At 43.4% G+C, this 20,395-nt stretch overlaps 2 protein-coding genes across 7 annotated transcripts in view; one reads left to right on the forward strand and one right to left on the reverse strand.

The window, feature by feature from the left end:
• Positions 1 to 20,395, forward strand: part of raskol (Ras GTPase-activating protein raskol) — a 407,687-nt gene that overhangs the window by 227,137 nt on the left and 160,155 nt on the right. The window lies entirely within an intron of this gene.
• On the reverse strand, positions 10,319 to 17,928 carry LOC135709130 (proton-coupled amino acid transporter-like protein CG1139). Its single transcript, XM_065231334.1, has 7 exons — positions 17,798 to 17,928; positions 11,879 to 11,929; positions 11,673 to 11,823; positions 11,490 to 11,611; positions 11,096 to 11,422; positions 10,821 to 11,033; positions 10,319 to 10,757 (listed from the first exon to the last, which is right to left on the reverse strand). The coding sequence occupies exons 1-7, from the start codon at positions 17,926 to 17,928 to the stop codon at positions 10,346 to 10,348; spliced, it is 1,407 nt and encodes a 468-aa protein (XP_065087406.1). The 3' UTR covers positions 10,319 to 10,345.

Raw genomic sequence — 20,395 nt, forward strand, 5'->3', positions numbered from 1 at the left:
TGTAAAAACAAGAAGCATAGGGTAAATGCAGCAACCATTGATAAATAAGGAGATAAACAAAGTGATAAAGAAAAGGTCAGATGACGAATGCATCCTAAGGTGACCAACCCATACCATCCTGAGCTGTGAGGGATTCATTGCACAGTTGAAATTTTGATTTAATTTGTTGTATAGTTTAAGATTTTCAGATCATAACTTGTTCAACCAGAAGCCTAGAAAACAAAGATCTTTGATCACCTGATGGTTTTTGGAATATTTTCGAAGCCACATTGTAAGTACAATAGTACCTGATCAACCAGAATTATTAAAAAAAATATCCAGACGACTTTATGAAGATCTTAAAACACATTAAGGACTTTAGAACAATTATTTAAGTTGCCGTGTTTCATATGAGAGAAAATCTGCGAGATAGGATATGGATTATGGGATACGTGGATATCTTTAAAATGACACCTGATCAATCTAAATTCTTGAAGAAATATAATGAGGTAATCAAGGTGATCTCGTTTCACTTGGTGTTATTTATAATAATTCCTGAGTAACCTGGAATCTTTGAGGATATTTTGGAGATGTGATTTGAATTTTTTTCCTTGATATGTTTTCCGTCGTTCTTGTTTTCTGTGATGATCACCAATGCTACCGACACCAGGGAGGCAGCTCTCATACCTGGACCCTACGTATCAATCCATTAACTCATGAAGCGGGGACCAACGGCTTTACTTTCCTTCCGAAGGAAGGCGTGATCAGAGATGTTATGCCTCAGAAAATCCCGGCAGCGCCGACTAGGATTGAACCCAGGCCTGCAAGGGTGAGAGGTAGATTTGAATTGCTGAGCAGTTGAAAATCTTCAGAATGAAGCTTGAAAAATATCTTGATGATATTTTGGAGGTCTATGATCTCCTGGTTTTTTTTTAATTCTTTATTAAAGAGATTTTTAGCCTTAGGTTAGTTCATCTCTAAAATGATCTCCTGGTGGTCTTTGCATAATTTCAGCGTAACCTGGTATTTTGTGAGAATATCTGGGAAATATGTTTTGAATTATTGTGCAGCTTAATAAAGAATGACACCTGATCAATCTGAAGTCTCGAACAAATATTTTGAAGACTTTTTGGAGTTTTATGATCACGTGAGGTCTTTGAAGTAATTTCTGAACAACCTCCTATTTGAGAGCTCTAGGATATTCTCTCAAATAGTAGGTATATGTGATTTGAATTGTTGGGTAGATGAAGATCTTTAAAATGATACCTTTTTCAGCTGCAGTCTTCAAAAAAAATCGCTGGGGAGTTTTTGGAGATGTGAGATAACTTGGAGGTCTTTCGAATAATTTCTGAGCAACCTTGTATTTGAAATAATAACTGGGATAGGTGATTTGAATTGTTGTGCAGTTGAACACCTTCCTTTAGAATGATACCTGATCAAACTGAAGTTTAAACAAATATTTGAGAACTTTAAGACATGTCTGATCACCTGGAGGTCTTTGGAATGATTTCTAATCAACCTGCTATTTGAGAGAATATCTGAGGGATGTGATTTGAAATGTTGGGCAGATGAAGATCTTCAAAATTATACATGATCAATCTTGAATAAATAACAGTCTGTTATTTGAGAGAATATCTGAGAGTTGTGATTTTAATTGATTGAACTTTGTCTAAGATCGCAAATCGATTTGACTTCTGCGCAAAAAGTTATTATTATTTAACTTTTGGTCAAGTGTTCCATGTATACCTACAGGCGTATATATGGGCTTGTAGGTATGTGCGGAGCACTTGGTCTAAAGTTGCGTTGCGTTTGTAACAGAGTAATTCGTAGATTGCATACTGGCAACTGTAACGTATCTACTTTAACGTGCTTATTCTAATTGCTTGAGGAAAACTATTTGGGAGTGAATAGCTCTCCAATCTGAGTTCAGAACAGGAAAAGCATGACAATTACCATTGCCGGCCACGCCCATTTTCTCCGTTACTGGGAAAGGGAGGATATTGTTGATGTAATATCTACTTAACAGAAGGCTAGAGGCTCATAGATGCTACGGAGTTGGATAGTTGGGTAGGAGATAGGTCAGGATTCGCTTAAGCAAGCGATGCAACCATAGTGATTGTTTTATTTTGGAGGAGCTTGGGAGTAAACCCACGATCTTCTACTCAGTAAGCAAAAGCGGCAGCCACAAAGTTAGCTGAGCTCCTCAATCTTAATTTTGGGATCTTACTTGGTAAAGTTTATAAGAATATTTATTGAAATATAATGTAAACGAATAAAAAGAAACAGTATCACCCGAATCAAATATGTTCGGATTCATAGAAATAAAGTTTAAATAGATAAAATTAGAAAATCGCCAAATCAGTCCGGGTTGGGTTGTGGAATAGGATGCTTCAAGCAAATCCCAATTTCAACATCACTTCGCATATTAATATTCACGTATTAAACGTAAATTCACGTATTTTTTTTCTTCCACCCAGTGGTGCTACTGCTGCGACTGCTTCTTTCTTGCTGACCGGCGGAACGATTTTTGCACCCTTCAGTGCACGCCCGGCCCAAACTCGGAAAATTTCTTCTGGCTATGCAAATTTTTCGTCTCTTTCATTCTCCCACTGTTATTATGTAACGAATTGTTTGACGTTAAACTCTCCGTTACATAAGAACAGCGGGAGAGTGAAAGAGACTATAAATCCACATTGCTGGACCTGTTATCCATGACATTGCGTGTGTGTGTGTGTGTTTTTTTTTTTTTTTTTTTTTTTTTTTTTTTTTTGGCAAGGAGGAAACCTTCAAAAAGGCCATCGTGCCACCGCTTGACGACTGGGCGCACAGTCGCGGTGACACGGTGTGTGGGATTCTTACCGCACTAAAACCTCCTTAGACGCCTTGCCCTTTTCCCCCGGAACCACTTGTCGTATTACTTCGGAGGGGGCCGTGCATTACGCACCTCACTTTACCTCAGCTAATTGGCGCTTCCAGTTCGCTGATCGTCTCTCCAATTTGTGAGCCATTTATCTCCCAGCGTCACGTTCTACTCGGTTATCCCTGGTGGTGGATACAGCCTACTCTGACGGAGAGTTCTCCCGGCTTCGGCTTTCAGTTCGCACTTGTGTGAGCACATTACTACTTTCTAGTTGGTCTTCCCGCCATTTTCGCTGCAGCGCTGACATGATCTGCGTTACTGCTCTGCTGACGGCGTTAAAGGTGCCCTCCTCTCGACACATTTCTTCGACGACATTCTCCGTGCTAAGGGCGAGCATATCCTCTCGCACATCATCAAATCTAGGACATTCGAAGACCACGTGCTCTGGTGATTCTTCCACATTCCCACACTCCGGACAGAAGGGTGACGTTGTGTGTCCGAACCGATGCAGGTACTTCCTGAAGCAGCCATGACCAGACAGGAACTGCGTCAAGTGGAAGTTGACTTCTCCATGCTTCCTGTTCACCCAGGTCGAAAGAGTCGGTATTAGCCTGTGTGTCCATCTACCGTTCTCTGCTGCATCCCACTCCTGCTGCCACTTAGCCATCGACTCCGTTCTCACCATTTTTCGTACTCCTCTGGTTTCTCTCGTCATATAGCACTCGTAGTCCTCCGCCAAGGTGATGCCGATTGGGATCATACCGGCGATAACGCATACTGCCTCCATCGAAATGGTTCTGTACGCACTCACGACTCGCATGGCCATGAGCCGGAACGTACTGCTCAATTTCCTTTGGTTCTGCTTCGTTTTCAGCGCTTCAATCCAGGCTGGACCTCCGTACCTTAGTATTGATGAGGAAACACTAGCCAGAAGACGTCTCTTGCTGCTGCTTGGACCAGAATTGTTCGGCATGATTTTGGCTATTGCGTTGATGACCTTCGCCGCCTTCTCGCAAGCATATTCGATGTGGCTATTAAAGTTTAGCCGGTCGTCGATCATCACTCCCAGATACTTAAGCATGCGCTTCGAAGCAATGGTGTGCTCTCCAACGGTAATTTCTGCCCGCTGCACTGCTTTGCAGTTACTGACCAACATCACTTCTGTTTTGTGGTGGGCTATCTGCAGCTTCGCTCCTTGCATCCAGTTACCAATCGTATCTATCGCCTCAGCCGCCAACATTTCCACTTCTTCCAGCGTCTCACCGGTTACCGTCAAGACGACATCGTCCGCAAAGCCAACGATCTCAACTCCTTTGGGCAGCTTGAGCGTCAGCACGCCATTGTACATTCCGTTCCACAGCGTGGGACCTAGAATGGAGCCTTGGGGAACCCCCGCCGTGATTCTAAGCGATTTCTGCCCCGTGTCTGTCACGTAGACAAGGACCCGGTTCTGGAAATAACTACTTAGAATCCTGCAGAGGTAGCCCGGAACCCTCATTCTATGGAGCGCCTTGGCGATGGCCTCCCAGCTGGCGCTATTGAATGCATTCTTGACATCGATCGTAATCACGGCGCAGTATCGATTTCCTCTCCGCTTCTGTTTGGAAGCTTTCTCGGCTCTGTCAATCACTGTCCGAATTGCATCCACCGTCGATCTCCCTTTCCGGAATCCAAACTGTCTCTCCGACAATCCGTGTTCACTCTCCGTGCATTTCGTCAGCCTGTTGAGGATGATCCTCTCTAAGAGCTTTCCTACAGTATCCAGCAAGCATATTGGCCTATACGATGCAGGATCCCCCGGCGGTTTTCCGGGCTTCGGCAACAGCACAAGCTTTTGTACCTTCCACCTATCAGGGAACTGACCATCGTCCAGACATTTCTGCAGCACCATCCTGAACATGTCCGGGAACGTCTGGATCGCCGCCTTCAACGCCACGTTGGGAATTCCATCCGGGCCGGGAGCTTTATTCGCTTTCAACCCTTTCGCTGCTGCTATGAGTTCCTCGTTGGAGACTTGTTCAACGTTGTCTTCATCTACCTCGCCATATGGTGTAGGTGGCCAGTTCGTTGGGTCATGCTGTGGGAAAAGTCCCACCACGATGACTTTCAGCTTGTTGTGACACATTTCAACCGGCATCGTTGGGCCTCTGATCTTCGCCATCGCAACTCGGTATGCGTTGCCCCAGGGGTTGGCATCGGCATCGCGGCACAACTCCTTGAAACTATTTGACTTGCTCAGCTTTATCTTTCGTTTCAGTGCAGCCCTGGCCTCTCGGAACACCACCCTGCGCTCCTCTCTGTCTGCTTCTGTTCTTGCTCTCTGAGCACGCCTTCTGGCTAGAAGACAAGTAGCACGGAGGGTGCTAATTTCCTCGTTCCACCAGTAGGCTGGACGCCGCCTGTTCGTTGGCTCCAGTTTTCTCGGCATAGTTGTGTCACATGCCCTTGCTAATAATTCGGTCAACTCATTCGCGCTTAGGCCCGGGACGCTGTTGTCTACCCTTAGAGCTTCGATGAAGAGATCCTTATTGAATGCCTTCGTCTTCCACTTCCGCTCGCTTACTTTCGTCCTCCGCATTTCCACCGGTGTTCGTTCGCCGATACTGTACCGGATCGCCTGATGGTCACTATGGGTGTACTCCTCGCACACTGTCCAGTTCATATTTGCCATTAGCGACGTACTGCAGAAAGTAACGTCGATAATGGATTCCCTACCATCTTTGCGGAAGGTGCTGATGGTTCCTTCGTTGGCCAAACTGACGTTCAACTTTGCCAGAGCTTCCAGCAGGCTATACCCTCTTGCGTTGGTACATCTGCTCCCCCAATCCACTGCCCAAGCATTGAAGTCTCCTGCGATGACGACTGGTCTCCGTCCAATGAGCTCTTCGGTGAGCCCATCTAGCATCTGGTGGAACTGCTCAATTGTCCATCTCGGGGGTGCGTAGCAACTACATACAAAGATTCCATTGATTTTGGCGATCACGAAACCTTCATATGAGCTTGCCACCACTTGTTGTATGGGATACCTGCCCATGACTTGTATGGCCGCCATTCCTGCTCTATCCGCCACCCAGTTACCATTATCGAGAGGGACTCGGTATGGCTCTGCAATGATTGCAACGTCGCACTTTGTTTCCGTTGTTGACTGCCACAACAGTTGCTGTGCTGTGTTACAATGATTGAGATTTATTTGGGTTACCTTCATTATTGCTGGCCCACCATCGCCTTCTTGAACTCAGGGCACCTGAAACTTCCCGTCACATGGCCATTTCCGTCCTCCTTTTTGCAGAGCATGCACCTCGGTTGCTTTGTACAGTCTTTTGCAACGTGCCCCTTCTCTCCGCATTTCCTGCACAGATCAGATCTGTCAGGGCCTTTGCAGTGTCTCGCCTGGTGACCGAAGCCCATGCATTTGTAGCATCTCTCCATTTTCTTAGATACCCGAGGAATAGCTTTCAACGGGCACACTGACCACCCAACCTTGATTCGGCCAGTCTTCAGCAGCTCGTTAGCTGCGTCCGAAGAAAGTCGTATCGACGCCGTTTGCGTGCCACCATACGCCTTTCTCAACCGAATTGCCATCGGTACGTCTCCCAGGTTGCATTGCACCTTCAGCGCACTTTTCAACTCGTCTTCTGTTGTGATCTCGTCCAGATCCCTGCACTCTACCACTGACTCCTGGGATAAGGCTCTTACGTTCGCCGTCTCGCCAAGAGATTTTTCGACGAGCTCCTTAAAAGCTGAGCTCTTAACCGTAGGGTCCCTTTTCAGCTCGAATAGCATCTCGCCTTTCTGGGTTCGCCTGGTTTTCACCACATTCTCGCCTAGTTGTTTCAACTCCGGATCCTCTCTCACTTTCCGGAGGAGTGCTGCGTAGGACGTTTTGTCCTTCGCCTCAACAACCAGAGCGTCACCCTTGCTTCTCTCCCTACGAGGCCTAGGCTTCTCCTTATTCTTCCTGTCTTCCTTCTTCTTCTCTTCCTTCTTCCTCGCTGCTTCTTCCTTCCTCCTCGCTTCCTCTTCCTTCTTCCTCACTTCATCTTCCTTCTGTTTTTTCTTCCTCTCCTTCTGGTTCTCGACTTTACGCCACGCACCATTTTCTCCCATCTCCTTGATGCCTTCCTCGTCGTCCCTGCGTTTTTTGGGCTCCTCCTCATCTCCTGGCGTGTCCCTATCTCTCTTTTCAGGACGTGGATTTGTGGGTCCCTTCGGAGTCTCATGTGCTTGAGCCAGTCTTATGTTCTCCTTGGCCTCCAGCAGAGCCTTTTCGGCATTTTCGGCCCTTTTTCTCCACTCTTGACATTCCCGATCTGCCACTGTTATGCCGGATTTGATACCGGTCACAAGTTGCTTGATCTCTTTGTGTACGTTGTTTTTATCCTTCACGAACACATAGAGATCATCGATCTTCCTCCTGACCTCCGTCATTTTGGTTCTCCCGAGCTGCAGTTCTTGGGATTTGCTACTACTGGATATTGGTGTGAATATCTGGCTTAGCCCAACGCCTGGCTGCTCTTCTTGAAACTTACTGCTGCTGCTGGAACTCGCAGTGACCCCCAGGTTCGACACTGGTGATCTCTGCAATATTCCACTCCTTGCGAACACGTTTGCTCCTCCGTTTTCACTGTCTGGCGTATTGCCGTCGTTCTTCATATTTTTTTTGTTTTTTTCTTTTTCTTCATTTTTATTTTTTTCTCCAATTTTATCCATTCTGATGGGTCCCCCCTTCGGGCCGCTATCTCCACTCGTTGTATGTAGTCTCCTATCGTGATCCCATGGTTATCTATGCAAGCAGGGAGGCCATGCTAGGGTTGACACGGTCCTTCATGGGGGCCGTGTTCAGAGCCAGATCGGCGTAAGTCAGGAATGTTACATCTGAGCCTACTACTCACCAATCACCAATTGGTGACGAGTTTTGAACGTATCCGGAGGCCTGCCAAGGTTTTACCGGGACGGGGGCAGCCGCACTATTAGCCCACTCGCCATTTCAAGAAGGTGTCACCCTTCTTTACTTAGGGAGCAGAATAGCACGACTGTCAGCCCTGTAGCGTGGTATCCAATCCATTGTACCGTGTCGTGTCCATAGTTCCATGCCGTATCCAGTATGCCGTAATAAGGATCTTACTGGCGTCGATCCTAATGTGCCGGTTGGCACTCCTGCGGGTTGACGAAGCATTTCCTCTATCGCCGTGTTATGGTTACCGCGCCAGTGTTCGCGTCGCACCCCCTCACTTTGCTATTGTCAGAAGGACAACATTGCCCAGGCTACACCACGGGGAGGCGTGAGGTAGGAACTTGTGAGAACCAGAGCTAGGTTGTCAACTCACCATTTGTAGCCCTGTGTGTGTGTGTGTGTGTGTGTGTGTGTGTGTGTGTGTGTGTGTGTGTGTGTGTGTGTGTGTGTGTGTGTGTGTGTGTGTGTGTGTGTGCGTGTGTGGAAATTCAAACAACGATGTTTTTCTCGGCAACCACATAACCGATTCGGTTACCTGGCTTCGTAGATATGGCCGTAACATATTCCACTAAATCCACCCTGGAACGAATCAAACCCATCATGTGAAACAACAAATGACATAAGAATTAAAAAAATCAGTGCAAAAGTAGTCACCATAGTGCCCAGGAGCACACTGGTGACATCCGGCCATGTTCCGGAACCCCCGGAAAAGTGGCAAAATTCTGACACAGGTCAAAATCTATCATGCGACACCTCAAACCACATGAGCATCAAAAAACCGGTTCAATGGTAGTCTTTTGGATATAAGCGGGAAAGTTGCCAGTTTCGGATAGAGTCAAACCAAGTATATTTGTTGTTTGTTCATTTATTTGACAAGGCTCAATCGAATTAACTTTACAGAGCCGAAGATTATTGTTCACTATATGTACAATATATCTTAAAACTATAGTCAAAAGGTACAACACAATAGACACTTTATTTTCCGCTATCCAATAAGCCTCCTCCATCAGAACGGGAGCCGCTTCCAGTGGTTTCATTGTATGGCAGTATCACCAACGAAGGGCAGAGCAAAACGCGGTCAGTACTCACACACTCATCACGAAACGATTGCTTTCCAAAGTCGACGACGCATCGACCGAAAGAACTGCTGATGAACAGCAATGAGCAACGAGTAAACAGACGATCGTGTGACACACATCGAGAGTGGCCTGCTTCTGTCGACAGCCGAGTGAACACTGAAAACCAAATATATCATATTAACAACATGGTCCATTCATGCCTTACATTGCAATGGCAACCCGAAAAATATTGCTTCACGCACCACTAGCGTTAAAAAATGTCAGCAAAAAATGGTCTACATCTGATTGACGACAAAATAATATTAAAAAACCATTCAATCAAGTGGTGCGGATATAGCACTTTTTACAAAAATAAATGGAAAGTTAATTTAATTAATTACATTTTGTATATTACATGAAAATTTGTCTGACGTGTCACTGCTTTTTTTTTCCTTGATTTTTTTCCGTCGATCTTGTTTTCCGTGCTCAATGCTACCGACGCCAGGAAGGCAGCGCCCACACTTGGACCCTACCTATCGACCCACCAACTCATGAACCGGGGACCAACGGCTTTACTTCCCTTCTGAAAGAAGGCATGATCAGAGATGTTATGCCTCAGAACATCCCGATGGCGCCGACTGGGATTGAACCCAGGTCTGCAAAGGTGAGAGGTAATCACGCTTACCACTACACCACCGGCGCTGCTATGTCACTGTTGTTATCAAATAAAATAGTTTACTGAAATACATACATTTAATATATTATACAAATTTTCAATTGGTTTACCCCTCGTGAAGGTAAACAAATACATTGGTAGCCTTTTAGGCCACAGAGGCGCTTTCATTACTGAAAATTCGGTTCGCCAGCTGAGCGAAAGAGTGGATTATATTACAATATATTTGGTCAAACCCAGTCATGCAATAACTCAAATCACATGAGAATTAAAAAAAAACAGTTAAATGGTAGTAGTTTGAAGGGCCCAGGTCCACACTGGCCACATCTGGTCATGTTCCGGGTACTCCCGAAGAAGTTATCAGTTTTTGAATCACATGATAATACATAAACCGTTTGAATGGTAGTCATTTGGAGACCCCAGGTTCACACTGGCCACATACGGACTGTTTCTGACCAGGGTCAAAATCCATCATGCGATAACTCAAATCACATGAGAATTCTACTTTCACCTCACATCATATAAGCACTTTTATCAGAATTTTTATTAGAGTAAAGGGTCATATTTCCAGGTTTTTTACGTTCCAAATCTAAAAGTCACAAAATTCACGCGTCGTTCGTATGAAACTTGAGTCAAAAAAGTAGAAAAAGAAAAAGAATTGAGTTATAATAGGCTATGGTATTTAGAATGGTGATTTTTTATTTAATTATTAAATTTTCTAATTGTACATTAGCCTTTGTTGCCTTGGGAAAGCAAAGATATAGTTGATGAAGTAAATCTATCATCGAAAGAAAACCCTTTTCTCATATTACGTGAGAATTCTAGTTATATATAGCTACAATATCCATCAAGCTATAGTACGTCCCTGTCACTAGTACAAACATGCCAAAAACAAGCAATACAACATTTTTCCACAATATCCAGTTCATTTTACCAAAATCGTTGGGCCACCGGAAGATCATGTCCAGTGTGGTAGGAATCAAAATAGCCAACGTTGCCGAACCAAACGATCCCACCAGCCCAACGAAGGGTTCTATCTCCGGTGCTCCAATAGCCACTGCTGCCAGTATGATCAGTATCGTGAAACGAATTATGACTTGTCCCCAGTTGTGCCACTTTAACGATAGCTTATCTCGAATGTGATGCCATAGGACTTCCATCGGTACGTAGTAGCTAAATCCTAGGGTAAACAAAATGCCAATTCCCGACAGTAAACGGGTTGATTCTGCCAATCTGCGGGCAAAACGTTATCCGTCAATTTGATCTTCTTGGCAACACATAGAATTTCATCCTTACGCGCTCTCGCTGGGCAGGTTGAGAGTAACAGAACCCTTTGTTGTTTCACCGTATTGTGCATATCCAAAAAATCCTGTCACGCTGTAGAGTGGGATAAGAAATGCCATCGCTGAGTTCAGAACACCAAATGTTGATAGGTAGTACTGAGGATGTTTCATTTTGTTTTCCACTGGTAGAACAAATCTTACTCCTTGTATTGCAAACAGCACTGCGCTGAAAATGGATAAAACGATCAACTTCAATTGCAACATTTGATTAGAAGAAAAATTCAGTACCTTACAAATGATGGTAAGGTGCTCCATTGAGGCCATAAATTCCTGTTAGTTAGCGAGATTGGTTCACTGAAGATGAAATACAGCGTTATGCATACCGAGCTGACGAGGAAGGCGTTGGAGATCAGCGAAAATGGCACCAGATATTTCAATTCACGGATTTGGGTTATGATCACGGCTGGTACTAATATAATGAGAATGTAAATCCGAGTGTCCCAATCAATGCCCAGCTGATTGTAGAAGACGTCATGGAATGATTTTGCGATAAATACTAGAAACAGACAACTCGATAGAAAGCTTTGGAAGAGGATCATCACATCCACGAATCCACTAAAATGAATCATACATAAATATTATATTTTTGTAGTAAATATGCCATCAAGATGCCTACACTTACGTAGTGAAATTAGTAAACGGTTTCAGTTTGGTTGGCCCATTACTGAGAACCATGTGCACTGTTTCGGAGAATCCTAGCAAAGGAACCTGACAGTTTTTGCAAGCTTTTTGAGATGTACCGACCTGTAAAATACACAACACTTGATAGAATAACACCTAGCGTGGAAGAATCTCAAATACTCACCAGCAGATGAACACAATGTGCGTAGATAATGCATATAACTATCGCTCCAAAAGTCCCAAAAATAAGCCCTCCATTTTTGAATGCCAACGGCATGGCCATTATGCCCGTACCTAGCGATGCCTTGATCATGTGGATCAGTGTTCCGATGGATCTGACACAACAATTCTAATTAAATGACGCTCGTATCCGAAGGGAGTCATACTTACGAATTAGGTTTCTCAATCTGGCGATGCTGGAACGGGTCGTACTCATCATCTCTAGAAAGAGGCAAAAATCCTAAATTATTGGTTCATAACGTCACTCAACGTTGATGATTATGTGTAAAAACCTGTTTAATGTTTCGACAGAAGACATGATTTTCCTTTAATAAACAAAAATTGACACTCGCAAAGCAACCTGTCTTTGCGGAGGTGTGGTGAAAACTGATAACTCATGTCTATCTGAAGCGTGTAACCATTATAACCACAAGCAATTTCAAACAAACAGTTATCATTTTTTGGCCATAGGTAGCCAATTGAAAAGATAATGACATTTGACGAATTGACACATTATGGCTTGTTGATGGGGTTTGCAATTTAAAAAGCATCATGATGGTACTACTAGAGAGGTTCTAGTATAGAAGACCGGATTCAAAACAAATTACCTTGGCGACCTATGCCTAAATGATTTCTAGCAACGCTGACAATGCAATGATAGGTGCTTCTGGATTGACTTTGGCTTTGACAGTTTGTTTGGCTCAAAACCAGAGTCCGCTCATCTCTTATACTAAACCCTCTCTAGGTGTTTCTAATGATGTACGATCTTAATTCGATGTACCTGATAACCATTTGCCAGTGGTGGCGGGGAGATACCCCTCACCATCCCTCTCCAACGGGGGAGTTTGGTAAAGAGAGATGATCAACCCGATTCGTACCTTTCTAAAAGTTGTCCTTGCTCGCTTTTTACTCTCTATATACAATTTTCACAATGCTGTACTCTAGCGGGACTATCAACTCTATACTTCCATATCCTCATCTATCGTATAAAAATTACCACTTTAGTCTGCTATTTGAAATTAGCACCTTCAACTATATAAATCGTTAACTTCATGCAGAAGTAATACAAACTGATTATATACTCATTCAAAGTTTCTTATTTCTTGATTAAAATTGTTTGAGATTCACGGACAGTTTTCTACATTCATCGAGTATTATCAACGTAATACTCGATGCTGCAATCAAATTTCGCCAAAAAAATATATTTTCAACATGGCTGCAGAAACTGCGGATCTATTTTATGAAGAATCATCACATAAAGCTGTTTACGCTTTGTCGATACTTCAATAGGACCGCATGCTCCTACCGTGGCAATAAATAATTAGATGCTAGGCTAAATGGATTTAAGTTTGGCCATTATGCTTTATAGGTGATCTACTGGCTTTACAACAGCTCGTTCAAAAGCAAAATGGTTTTATCAATTTGACAGTTCCGTACTATGCTGTGAGTCTTTCTCAGCAAAAATTTATAATTTTCGTTAGATTAGTGGACATGCTTTACATACAAACTAATTTAAAGCAGCCAAATCTTGCTTTTCAATTGCACATGAGCGATAGGAGATTTTTTTTATTGTGGCCAAAACAAGTTCTGTAGCAAAACTGTATCAGGAATAGAAATCGGCTCCGAGCGAACTGTGGGTATTGAATTGATTGCGCTAAGGAATTCCAATGTCCATGTAGAAGTGGAACAATAATTTTAAAAAAAATGTAAACGTTATCTTAACTAGAAGCGGATGAGCAGCTCTTCCTCCTCTTCCTCCTAAAACTTTAAATAAATTTGTTAAATCGCCTATTTTAACATGAAATGACAGAGTAGCTTTTTAATGGTTTTGTCATTGATTTATTTATTTATTATTTATTTTTATTTAATTCAAACGTAGCTGTTTTAAGATAAATTTAATGGAGATTAAATAGTTTTATCAGACTCACTCTCAAAACCAAATTGAAATAATTGTTTGTTTTATAATCGTTTTTATCATACAGCCGTACAATAATAATAAAACATTAGTTCAGAGCAAATACTAGGTGGGGTAAAAAGTAAGCTACTGCAAAAAAGGTTATGGTGCCTTGTTGTCCGTTCATATTTAGGCAGACATGCCAAATTTCAGTGCGATACTGTCTTTAGTTTTGTATCGACAGCTGATTGTTGTTGACGTGTTTGGCATCATGTTGATTATGGATAAAAACGATTTTCGTGCTCTCATAATACATTATTTTTTGATAGGCAAAACGGCGAAGGAAACAAAAAAAAAGTTGGATAAATATTATGGGGCTAATGCTCCGTCATTTACACCGTCAGATATCAGTGTCGAGAGTTTCGTGGTAGCCGCAACTCCTCTACAGATCAAGTCCGCAGCGACAGGCCCTCCAATGCGGTTACAGAGGACAATGTCAACAAAAAAAATACATGAAATGGTGTTGGCTGACTGGAAAGTGAAGGTGTGCGAGCTAGCAGATACCGTAATGATTAGTATTGAGCGCATACGCCATATTTTGGGCGAGATTCAGCATTTGAAAAAGTTATACTGCCGCTGAGTGCCGCTGGGTGCCGCGCAAGCTCTCTCCTGACTAAAAACACGAACACGAGAGCACTTCGAAAGAGTTTTTGGACTTGCTGATGCGGAATCGGGCGGACTTTTTGCGTCGCTTGGTAACTGTTGATGAAACCTGGATCCACTATTACACCTCAGAGAACAGAATGAGTGCCCGGCAATGGACTGAAGCCGGCACGAGTGCTCCGAAGCGGCCGAGGGAGGCTCGATGGGTCAGAAAGGTTATGGCGTCGGTTTTCATGGCATACTCTTCGTGGACTACCTCGAAAAAGGAAAAACCATCAACAGCAAGTATTACTGTGCATTATTGGAGCGATTGAAGGCCGAATTCACTGCTAAACAACCTCACATGAAGCGAAAAAAAAATTGTTTTTGCAAGACAATGCGCCGGTGCACAAGAGCATCGCAACCACGGCTAAAATCAATTACTTACGGCTCCAATTGCTTCCGCATCCACCGTATTCGCCCGATTTGGTTCCCTCAGACTATTATATCTTCCCAAACTTCCAAAGATGGCTCACCAATAAAAAAATCAGCTCACGTGACGAAATCATCGACGCCGCGAGCAGTATTTTGCAGAACTTCCGGAAAACGACTTTTCGGACGGGATCATGAAGTTGGAAATTCGCTGGAATAAGTGTATCGAGCTAAAAAATAAAAAAAAAATCAAGGAGGTTACTTTTCACCCCACCTAGTAGATTGGGCTAAATTAAGGCTTTGATAAAGACTGGTAAACGTTGTGAAATATTCTATAAACCATAAAGTAATGAATGGCCAATCGGCTTTTGCTGTCTATTTTATTTTTATCTTTTTAGTCGAGTCCTATAGTGAGTTGACGAAAAATAATGAAAACATGTAGTAACATCCTTTGAATGCACATTAAATGGACCGATACTCACTGATCAAAGCCGCCGTCTCCTCCCATTTTCTATCTCAAGGGGATTTGCATCCAGCGTTTTCACAAAATTAGAAATATTGCCGCCGGTGGGTCTTCTGGTCCCACTGGGCAAATAGCATTAAAATGCATTCTTTAATTCAACACTCACATACGTACTGAAACCCAGGCGTCTAGGAATCTGGACAAAAGAAAACGAGCAAAAATGAAAACCATCCAGGGATTTAAATAACAAACTGTAGGCAATGAACAAAGCACACCGATACAATAGCTTATGTCGATTTAAAGTGATCGCGTACGTTCTGGATACAACTGCCGGTGTCGGTATCACCAAAAGCTGAGAGCAAACTGAACTTGATCTTTTAATAATTAAAATTTTAAGCCGTTTTCTTTTTTTCTTTGGTTTGTTTTCCGTCGATCTTGTTTTCCGTACTGATTATCTATGCTACCGATGCCAGGAAGACAGCTTCCACACCTGGACCCTACCTATCGACCCATCAACTCATGGACCGGGGACCAACTTCCCTTTCAAAGGACGGCGTGATCAGAGATTTTATGCCTCAGAAAATACCGGTGGTGCCGACTGGGATTGAACCCATGCCTTTTGGGGTGAGAGGCAATCACGCTTACCACTACAGCACACCACTAGTGGCACCCGACCCATAGATTGAGAAACGCTGAACTAGACTATTGAGAGATCCTAGTTGTCAATGGCTAGCCAGATGGGCTAGTTTGAAGGGATTCTCCTGATCTCTGGTCTAGCCGCCACGGAGATCGTGTGGGGTGGGCTACACTCACCTCTTTTGTTGGCTGGCTCGAGCACGAAACCCTAGAGCTTCAAGGTTGGCTCCTGGCTTGTCGACACTGATCAGAAGGACAAAACACCTACTCGTTTATTACTCACGGTGTCGGTGTCTGTAGTATGCGTGTGTGCAGTGCTTACCAGCGATGACGGGATTCTGTAGCGGGTGGGGTTTCTCGGCGGCGGATGAACGGTACGTTCCCGGTCGATACGGTGCCTGACGGTTGTCACAGTGTGGCACGACGGATATATATTTTTTAAATCAGCTACTATTGTCCACATATTTGGGAGACGTAGTGGATTTCTATTTGCTGTTGGTATAGGACGAGAAAAATAATTTTTATATAATAGGGGAAATGGATGTAATGTCGGCCTAACTACCCCTAATTTGGGCCCATACATAAGTTCAGCAATCGACTAAATTTTCAACAGCGACCAAAACTATCCATTAGTACCGTTCCAATGACGCGTTCATTTAGATAAAATTGATAAATAGCAGACTTTTAGCGATGGGCCCAATCTTAGATCCATAGGCCAACATTAGAGCCATTTCCCCTACCAGGCAGGAAATCAAGAGTAAACGCTTTTGATTTGAACTAGACTACTTGAGCATAAATCGGTACCGGTGGTTGTGGGTTCAATCTCAGTTTGTTGCGATTTTATGAGGCTAAAAATGTCTGGTCGAAGCTTGTATTTTACGGAAAGTAAAGCCTTTGGTCCCAAACTGGAGCAAGAAAAGGAAGTTTATTTGATACTGAAATAATTCTGCTGAGCTAGAATCTTAAATCAATCAATTCAGTTGAATATACTCAGTCTTTGGTCGTTAGATTTTTGTTGATGGTTTATGTTAATTTGAAATTGCTTCATATATTTGTATGCTCTCTTTACTAATGTACTTTTATTTATGTTTATTTTCAGGTAAGTTGCACCACCATATGATTAAGGGAAGCTCGTAAGTAGTTTGGGATCCAACATATATTAAAATAAACCGTTGTGATTGAACACGGGTGTGATTGTTATGTTGTGATTATACGAAGTTGTTTTTGTTAATTGAAACTCGTGGAGGAATATACACATAAGCCTGACAGGCGACAACTTCAATACCTAGAAATTGTTGAAGATTCACTCTATAGAAGGAATGGCACTTTTTGATCCCCAAAAGTACCCCTCTTTGATGCGAATCCTCACGATCCAGTCGAATAATGTTAAAATCATAAAAAAGAAGATCGATATCTAACGAGAGCCAAGTTTCACAAAGAGCAAATGCATCACAATCATTTTTGTGAACTAAAAACTTAAAAGGATCTAATTTAGGAATGAGACTTCGAAAATTCAACTGTAGAACAGTGATAAAATCCCCGACCTCGTTTGGAAAATTATCCATCGAAGGAAATGATTGCTGTAATGAGGGGTCACTTCAATGTAAATTGCTTCAATTCAATTTTATCAAATGAGAACAACCCAGATGAAGAAGGGGCTTCTGTTCTTAAAAATGGGACATCAGGGGTTTTGGAAGTCCACAGGAGAGGTGGACAATCCTGGGTATAGTCAGTTCTGCGGAATCCAGAAGGAGTAGAAGTTTCCTTTTTTCCAGCACTCCTTGATTTGGGCAAGCTGATTTGGGGTTCCTGATCTGCGAACGGATGCGTTTTCGTTTCCTTCCGGAAAACTGAAACCTAAACTAACCTTCGAGATTTCGGTCACGGTCGAGAACCGCTTTGTCAGATCATTACTGATTTGCATAACATTTAAAGGTTTCTTTTTGGGTTGAAAGTAGACAACCCATGGGCCAGTTGAGTATTCCGCGATCGAGAGCTTTTCTGCGCCTATCCATCGCCAAACTGAGACGACGAACCAGGGATCGTTTCATCTTCCTTTTGAGATGACGTACGTTTTCGACCCATCTTATCGGGCGGCAAAGTATGGTCGCCTTCCGATGAAATGTCCATGTTATCTTCCGATAAAATGTCCATTTTGCCGTACTAGGGCGAGCGCAAACCGCTCTACCCCTAAAGCTGGGTTTAGATTAGGCAAGTCAAACGATCAACTCAGTTGAATTCAATTGGTTTGAAAAGTTGAGCATGGTTCAACTTTTTTCAATTCAAGTGAGTTGATCAAGTCTGTTGAATGGCAACGTTCAATTCGCGTTCAAGTCAGTTGAATTCAACTGACTTGATCAATTGACTTGCCCTGTCTAAACCCAGCTTAAGACAATTTTCAACTTCACACAATAGGGTAGAGAACTACTTCAGCCTAAGCGCCCATTTTTGGGCCTATCAAGCAGAAAACCTCAAATAAATCCATGATTTCGGCGTTAACAGGTAAATTATACGTTTGGTACGAAACTTTAGTTCAAATGCTACCGAACAAAGTCAATAATAACGCGTGATATGAATGTTTGCACCCAATATTCTGAAATACAAATGAAGCGCTCCGACCCAATCAATCTTTATCCGATAGACCGAAGTGAATTCATTGGCGTTTCAATGGCGTTTCAATCCGTTAGGCCGTGTTTGGAATCCGTAGGCTGATTTTGACGTCAAGAAGCAGTGTTAGACTTTTAACTTTTTTTTTTTGGTTTCGTGGGCCTATACCAACAATGCCGATAGTGCTTTTTTCTTAATCACTGATTTCAAATTTGAGACTGTGCACAATGTTTGAGAGAGCATGTTCATAGCTTGACTGTAACTCGAAATAATGCACCTCATAGCACCTTCATATAAAAATTACATGTGTACATTATAGACTAAACATCTCACTGCGTCCTAGCAAGAAGTACGGTCGACTTGTTTCGCGCTCCGTTGTTTTGGAAGTTTTCTCGGTATTCGCTTGATATAAATTATCAGTTTTTTCTCACTAAGTGACTCCTGGCATAGTTCCCGGTAAATTGATCGAAAAGTGAGTTTTTTTGTAGTAGAAAGTGTCATTTTCGGAACGATTAATCCGTGCTATTGGTAATTCGCAAACCAATTTGGGCATCATCGTTGCGTGGTCACGCATACGCGCTCACGCATACCCGCTTACGTATCATCATCATCGAGTGTGAGCACCCGTTTCTACATCTACATCGTTCATCAATCATCGTGCGCCTGTGTGCGCTGAGTACCGAGCCTCGATCAAGTGCACCACAGCGAAGGTCATCCACGCAGCGCGTCTCTTCCAGCCATCTGTGTAAACGCCTACACATATAACGCTCGGTGGTAGAAGTATAGAATTATCAGATAAGTTTTTGTTTTTTTTGTTTCTTTTCCTCCTCCATTAGTTAAATTTTCATTTTGTATTTCTGTGTTTGTAGTGTTTTCTGTGTATTGTGTCTGTGCGTTCAGTGGGAGAGCCTTTTGCGCTCCCACTAGTTGAACAAAATGGATGTTTTGTCAGAAGACGACATGGATGACCATTCATCTCAGAATAATGATGATGTCATCCCTGGTTCGTCGTCTCAGTCTGTCAATGGGCAGGATGAGAAAAGCACCAGATTGCGGGCCTACCCGAATGACTCGACTGGCCCATGGGTTGTCTATTTTCAGCCCAAAAACAAACCCTTGAATGTTGTTCAGATATCTGATGATCTGACAAAGCGATTCTCTGCCGTGACCGAAATAACGAAGGTTAGGCACAACAAACTTCGTGTGACCGTCGCTAACCTGAAACAGGCCAATGAAATTGCTGTTTCCCAGTTTTTCACACTGGAATATAGGGTGTACATTCCAGCTTCTGATGTGGAGATCGAAGGCGTGGTCACTGAGGCGAGCCTGAACCCCGAGATACTGGAGAAGCAAGCGGTTGGCCGATTCAAGAACCCCTTGCTTTCTCCGGTAAAGATACTGGCCGTTCATAGAATGAAGTCAGTATCGCTCAGCGAGGGTAAAAAGAGTTTTACCCCCACAGACTCGTTTCGGGTGACCTTTTCTGGATCTGCCCTTCCTCAATACATCGAGCTGGGAAAACTTCGTCTTCCTGTGCGGTTGTTTGTACCTCGGGTCATGAACTGCCAGAATTGTAAGCGGTTGGGACATACGGCCTCCCACTGCGGCAACAAGGCACGCTGCTCCACATGCGGGGAGAAGCATGAGGATGGCGCCTGCGCAGCTACTGCACCAAAATGCGTGTACTGCAATGGAACTCCTCCTCATGCTCTCTCGTCGTGCCCGGCGTACAAACAGCTCGGGGACAAAATGAAACGCTCCCTTAAGGAACGTTCCAGGCGGTCTTTTGCAGAAATGCTTAAGACAGCCAAGCCATCGACCAACGAAACAAATCCCTTCGCTCTTTTGTCAGATGACGAGTCTGGCTCTGACTTGGCTGAGGAGGGAGTTTCTTTCAGTTTTCCGGAAGGTTCTGCCCGGAAACGAAAACGCATCCGTTCGCGGAAAGTTGCAGATCAAGAACCCCAAATCAGCTTGCCCAAATCAAGGAGTGGTGGAAAAAAGGAGACTTCTA

This window comes from Ochlerotatus camptorhynchus, unplaced genomic scaffold (assembly GCF_037179485.1).
Source record: "Ochlerotatus camptorhynchus isolate MF236.1 unplaced genomic scaffold, CSIRO-AGI_Acam_v1.1 ptg000351l, whole genome shotgun sequence".
In the NCBI taxonomy this organism is placed as follows: Eukaryota; Metazoa; Arthropoda; class Insecta; order Diptera; family Culicidae; genus Ochlerotatus; species Ochlerotatus camptorhynchus.